The sequence below is a fragment of the Salpingoeca rosetta genome, assembly GCF_000188695.1.
Source record: "Salpingoeca rosetta unplaced genomic scaffold supercont1.6, whole genome shotgun sequence".
Classification (NCBI taxonomy): Eukaryota; class Choanoflagellata; order Craspedida; family Salpingoecidae; genus Salpingoeca; species Salpingoeca rosetta.
In genome coordinates, this window is record NW_004754928.1 from 2,014,046 (window position 1) to 2,020,343 (window position 6,298).

At 55.8% G+C, this 6,298-nt stretch overlaps 2 protein-coding genes across 2 annotated transcripts in view; one reads left to right on the plus strand and one right to left on the minus strand.

Moving 5' to 3' along the window:
• Nucleotides 1–1,638: 1,638 nt before the first annotated feature.
• Nucleotides 1,639–6,031, plus strand: PTSG_03030 (uncharacterized protein). Its single transcript, XM_004996489.1, has 8 exons — nucleotides 1,639–1,945; nucleotides 2,147–2,262; nucleotides 2,436–3,174; nucleotides 3,438–3,571; nucleotides 3,790–4,057; nucleotides 4,213–4,304; nucleotides 4,526–4,725; nucleotides 4,939–6,031. The coding sequence occupies exons 1-8, from the start codon at nucleotides 1,741–1,743 to the stop codon at nucleotides 5,276–5,278; spliced, it is 2,094 nt and encodes a 697-aa protein (XP_004996546.1). The 5' UTR covers nucleotides 1,639–1,740; the 3' UTR covers nucleotides 5,279–6,031.
• Nucleotides 5,789–6,298, minus strand: part of PTSG_03031 (uncharacterized protein) — a gene marked incomplete at its 5' end in the record, with an annotated part of 2,322 nt that continues 1,812 nt past the window's right edge. Inside the window, one exon of the mRNA XM_004996490.1 lies at nucleotides 5,789–6,145. Within this exon, the coding sequence (XP_004996547.1) occupies nucleotides 6,022–6,145 (124 nt within the window). The 3' untranslated portion in view covers nucleotides 5,789–6,021. The remainder of the gene's footprint in view (nucleotides 6,146–6,298) is intronic.

Genomic DNA, 6,298 nt, shown 5'->3' on the forward strand with positions numbered 1-6,298 from the left:
CACACACACACACACAGACACAGACACACAGACACAGAGACACACACAGACACAGAGACACACACGCGCGCGCGCGTCTTCCATTCAATCAGTCTCACAACTCCACTGGTGCAGGTTGTTGAGGATGCATCTGGGCTTGAGGAGTGGGAGGGCAAGTTGCGGGAGTCGCTGTCACGCGTTGGCCCCAACGCCGCCGCCAACACAAAGCGCCTCATCGCAGACGTCGGCAACAGGCACATCACCGATGGTGAGAGACAGAGTGTGTATGTGTGAGTGTGTGAGTGAGTCAGAGAGAGAGTGTGTGTGTTGTGTTGTGTGTGTGTGTGTGTGCCAGGTTGCGTGCGATTTTATTTCTGCTCTGTTCGTCGTTCCCGCTCGCATTTCCTAACGTCGTTGCTGCTTTTGCCACCATCAACACGATCATCATCGCCGTGAACAGATGTGCTGCAGCTGACAGCGGAGGCGTTGGCGGACCAGCGGGCGAGCGAGGAAGGGCAGAGCGGCCTGCACGCCTTCTTTGCAAAGCAGCCCGCCCCGTGGCTCATCAGCAAGTGAGCTTTGCTGGTACCGGGCGGATATTTGTGTGAGTTGTTGTTGTGTGTGTGTGTTTGTGTGTGTGTGTGTGTGTGTGTGTGTGTGTTGTGTGCTACACCAAGAATCGGAGTAATCAAAGTACATACCAGGATACTTGCCTTCTAAAAAAGACTAATCCTATTTTAGTTAAGTCCTCCTGCCGGAGTTAAGAAGTTGCGCCTTCAAAGCAATCGCGAACACAACGTAACTGGGCTGGAATAAGCGATTACTCCAGTTTTAGCTATGGCGTAGTTAGTTCTAACCATAAGAAACTAAGTCAGGTCCTTAGATTCGGACGTATTGTTGTGAGTGTTGTTGTGTGTGTGTGTTGTGTGTGTGTGTGTGTGTGTGTGTGTGTGTTTGTGTGCATGTGTGTGTGTGTGTGTGTGCGCGCTGCCCACGTGTCGTCCTTTGGTACAAACGAACGAACATGCGTGTGAATGCTTGATGTGAATGAGTGAATGAATGCAAGTGGGAAGACAGGGAACGTGGACAGCTGTGCCATCACGCACACAGAGTTGCAGACACATACACACAGACAAGTGCAGACAGACACACACACACACACACACACACACACACACACAAGCACACCACAACACACCACATCACAACACAACACAACACAAACACAACACACCACAACACACCACATCACAACACACACGCACACAACACAACACAAACACAACACAAACAATAAACCCAAGCACGCACACGTCATTTGCCGCAACAAGCAACCATCCCAGGTAGTGCCACAGTCGCAATCGAGCCCCCCAAAGTGCCTCGTCACGGTGCGTTTTGTGTTTTATTCGCCACTATCAACCTGCAAATCCCCACGCGATTGCTGCAATCCATTTCTTCCTCTTCTTCTTATCAAATCATCAGCCGTTGCGTTGTGCGTTGTGTGTGCGTGTGCGTGTGTGCGTGTGCGTGTGCTTGGCCATTTTCCTGTCAACTTCCTCGCTCGCCTGGACGCCTTTGACTTCCTCAGGCAGTCTCGTCTCTTGCGCGTGCGACCGCTCATCTGTGCTGAACGAACCATCCCTGACGCCGATTGATCGGTCGACACCCCCCCCCCCCCATATTCCCTCAAAAAGCCAAGCGAACCCCTCTCCATCTCCCCATCTCCCCATCTCCCCATCTCTCTGTCTTCCAAGCGGAACAATGACCGACAACGTTGATGCGGCCGTGCATCCGTGGATGCTTGGCGTCGTCGAGGGCTTTTACGGTCGTCCGTGGCAGATGCACCAACGATCTGAGCTCTTCACGCTTCTCAACCATTGGGGCATGAACGCCTATGTGTATGCTCCAAAGGACGATCACAAGCACCGTGCCTTCTGGCGCCAGCTCTACACCGACGACGAGCTCGGTCCGTGTGTTGTAGACTGTTGTCCCCTTGTCTTTGCGCATACGTGTGCTGTTGATCTGTCTGTCACCAAACGTCTTTGTGAAGCCACGAAGTTGTTTGTTGTTTGGGGCTTGTCCACGGATCCGCACGCAAGTTACTTTGTAACTTTGTCGACAACGTTTTCCGAGCTCACATCATGCATTGCGCCACCACCACATGCAGCACGCCTGAGCGAGTTGATCGCAGAGGCGCGCAGGAACAACGTGGAGTTCATCTACGCCATCTCCCCTGGTCTCAGCATGGTCTACTCATCGGATACAGAGAACAAACTCCTCCACGTAAGCAACTTCGTTGACACGTCTTTTTCTTGTGTCATTGTTGATGTGTCGTCTTCCTTCTGGTGTTCATGCATTCATGTGCAAGTACGCGCTCTCACGCCAGCACACACGCACGCACACACACACTCACACACACACACACACACACACACACACACACACACACACAACAGGACAAGCTGAGCCAGGTGCATGAGCTCGGATGCACGAGCTTTGCCATCCTTTTTGACGACATCGACAAGGGCATGTGCACGGAGGACCACGAGGCGTTTGAGTCGCTCGCACACGCGCACTGCGAGGTTGCCAACCGCATTCTGTCGTACATTGGACCGCGCCGCCTCCTTTTCTGCCCGACCGAGTACTGCACGTCCCGCGCAGATCCGAGCATCAAGGACAGCGCGTACCTGTCCACCGTCGGGCACGTGCTCGACCCGGCCATCCAGGTGCTGTGGACCGGCGATGCCGTCATCCCAGAGTACATCACGCCAGAGTCGCTTGCCCCCGTCAACGCCGCCATCCGCCGCAAGTGCGTCATCTGGGACAACATTCACGCCAACGACTACGACCCGCGGCGCGTGTATCTTGGGCCATATGCGGGGAGGCCGCACCAGCTGCGCGAGCACGTGGACGGCGTCCTCACCAACCCAAACTGCGAGTACACGTCAAACTTTGTTGCGCTGCACACCATGGCTGCGTGGCACAACCTCGGCCCCGCATACGACCCGCGCGTTGCGTACCGCCAGGCCATTACGGACTGGCTGCCGCGCCTTGTGTCGCGCGGGCAGCAGGCGGCCATCACGGCGGAGGCGATGGTGCGGCTGTGCGACATGTTCTATCTTCCTTACCAGCACGGTTCAGCTGCATCCACTTTTATTGCAAACTTCCTCTGGCTCGAAGACACCCCGACTACCGGTGTGTAGTAGTGCTTGTTCGTGCATGTGCCTGCGCGCGTGTGACATGTGTGTGTGTGTGTGTGACATGTGTGCGTGTCGTGCATGGGTGTGCGTGTGTGACGTGTGTGTATTTGCTGAATTGCTTCATGGTGTTCCCACGCGTTCGTATCTTTATCCCACGCGTTCGTATCTTTATCCCACGCGTTCGTATCTTTATCCCATCCACTCTCTTTGGCTCACGCGTACCGTGTCTCATGATCTCTGTGTGTCATTGCTGTGCAGACGAGGAGTGGAGTGACCGGTGCAACACGTTCAGAGAAGAGTGCACCCACCTGGTCAAGCTCTGCAAGACGGTGTGCGCGCTCTCCTGTGACCTCGCGCGCGACCTCTACCGCTACCTCTGGGACCTGCAGGAGGTGCGTAACAAGCCGTGCATGCGTATTTTGTGTGTGTGTGTGTGTGTGTGTGTGTGTGTGTGTGTGTGTGTGTGTGTGTGTGTGTGTGTGTGTGTGTGTGTGTGTTGCTTCCGATGTGATCTCGTGATTACGCGAACGAGTTTGAGCCAATCAGGCACGTCCTCACTGTCACCATCACATGCACATGTGTCCACCCACCCACCACCGAACGCGTGTAGATGCTGTCGATGTTGTGCGGGGTGCTTGATCGCCTATCGTCGCCGATTGCCTTCCGGCCAACCCGCACTGCCCGACCGTCCCTCGCCCCGTCCCTTGCCTTTGGCGGCATGCTCGCCACCTTGCACCAGCTGGTGCTGCCGTACGGCGCGGAGCACGGCACGTCCATCTGCACGAGCCACCGCATCTACGCCATGCGGCCGTGCTTCGAGTCCGACCGCGACTACCTCTACGACCTCTGCATCAAGGCGGGCAGGGCCGGCGCCGACCGTGAGTCAAACTTGCGCGCATCCGTGTGTGTGTGTGTGTGTGTGTGTGTGTGTGTATGTGGGCATGTGTGTGTGTGTGTGCACGCGCCGTGTCTCTGCACACTCTTTCCTCACACGAACTCCTCCCACCCCACCCTTTCTATCTTTCTCTTTCAGCACAAAAAGTGTACGAGTGCCCAACGATTCTGGGCGACCGCTGGGTGGGGCCCTACCTCTCTCTTCCCGGCTGCCTCGCTTACGTGCTCGAGGTCAGTCACGCCCCCTGTACACGTGTTGTTGCGTATGTGTATGTGTATGTGTATGCGTATGTGTGTGTGCATGGTTGATCAGGTCATGCACATGTATTGTTTGTGTTGTTGGTCCTTCCCACGCCGATGCGTATCGTCAGAGCCATGCCGCACCCCTCCATATCCCTCTCCCCTCCCCTCTTCTAACTCCACCACGACCACCACCTCTGTCGCCACCACAGGACAACCAGGGCGTGTGCGGGTATGTGCTTGCTGCCATTGACTCGCGCGCCTTCTACCGGGACCTGCAGTCGCTGTATCTGCCGAGCGTTGCCGGCAAGTACACGCCGCCGGCGGAGCCGCGCAGCAACTGGAAGCCCGTCGACCACCTCCTCCACGAGCTCCTCAACCCCACATTCTACATCGACGAAGACATCATGAAGTCAGTTGCACGGCTGCACTTGCACGTGTGTGTGTGTGTTTGTGTGTGTGCATGCATGCGTGCGTGCGTGCGTGTGTGTGTGTGTGTGTGTGTGTGTGTGTGTGTGTGTGTGTGTGTTGTGGTGTCATGTGCGCGCTGCATCTTATCTGACCAAAATACCATTGTCTCACCCTTGATCACTCCTCCTCCCCTCCTCACATCTTCTCCTCCCAGGTCGTACCCGTCGCATCTGCACATTGATCTCCTGCCGCGTGCACAGAATCAGGGCAACGGGCGCCGTCTCATCAACCTCCTCCTCCGCAACCTCCAGGCGTGTGGCTCCGTCGGTGTCCACCTCGAAGTCCCCGCTGAAAGTGCGGGCGCACACCGCTTCTACGAGCGGCTCGGCTTCTCCCCCCTCAGCGTCAACATGGCGAACAAGGTGTACTTTGGCAAGACGTGGGCGTCGTCGGCGCCGGAATCGCAGCCAGACGCGCAGCTGTCGTCGCACACGGCCATGTTGCCAACGGGCGCCACCGCCACTTGCTCCGTCGTGCCAGCGACCACCACATGATGAACAATGCACCGTGCATGGTGCGGCGTGCGTCATGGCGTGTGACGATTGACACATGACATGACTCCGACGTCGTGGTCACCGGTCACCTTGTGTGCGCCTTTCTCTCCTTTTCCCACCTCATTCAGTGTGTCTCTCTCTGTGTCGTCCCTTTCCTTCTCCTCCTCTCACTTCCTTCCTTTCCTGGTCATTCTTAGCCTGTCTCAATCCGCAATGTAATTATGCGGTGATTGTTTCACACACACACACCTCCCCCTTCTCCAATCCAACCCCTCTTCACGTGATGTCACCAACCAACAGAGGGGTGTCGTGTTTGTGTGGTTTGCTGAATTGCCATGTTTGCTGGTGGCACAGTGGTTGTGTTTGCCAATGGCTTGTTTTGATGATGTGTATTGTGCGCGGTTCACGAGCCCTATTTCAGAGGTTACAATGACCCACTGCTTCAATTGTGTATTTGCACGTACACAGCACCTTAGCTTCTTCTATTGCGCCGCCTTCTGCTGCCGTTAAATGCGAGCGGCGTTCACATCTTAATCTGCATTCGCCCTAACTGCCGCCACCTGCTTTCCATGTTGTTGTTGTTGCCGTTCTCTGTCCTTTTCCTTAAACACGGCACCCTTTCTCCCCACACACGTCTCTTCATGCGATTGGGATGAGGGTTATCACCAACCTCCCTCCCTCCCTCCCATCTTTCCCCACACCCCACATCCTAGTTTCTCCCCTGCTGTGTGCTGTTGACCTGGTTATCGTGCAAACCACGCGCTGAGCGCAAGGAATACAGCGTAAGCAGCGACAGCAATGGCAAAACCGTGTTGGCGCAGCAGCCGCAACACCTTGACCTTTAGCGTGGCTTGCTCGTGCTTGTGTCTGCCGTGAGGGGGTGGGGGGGGGGGGGTAAAGAGGGTTGGCAGTAAGGTATGCGTGTGTGTGTGTGTGTGTGTGTGTGTGTGTGTGTGTGTGTGTGTGTGTGTGTGTGTGTGTGTGTGTGTGTGTGTGTGTGTGTGTGTGTGTGTGTGTGTG

Bases quoted from the DNA above. Each gene is read 5' to 3' on its own strand.
- PTSG_03030 (XM_004996489.1), top strand. From the start codon at position 1,741: ATGACCGACAACGTTGATGCGGCCGTGCATCCGTGGATGCTTGGCGTC. The intron at 3,572-3,789 runs GTGCGTAACAAG...GAACGCGTGTAG, and splicing joins ACCTCTGGGACCTGCAGGAG to ATGCTGTCGATGTTGTGCGG. The intron at 4,726-4,938 runs GTCAGTTGCACG...TTCTCCTCCCAG, and splicing joins ATCGACGAAGACATCATGAA to GTCGTACCCGTCGCATCTGC.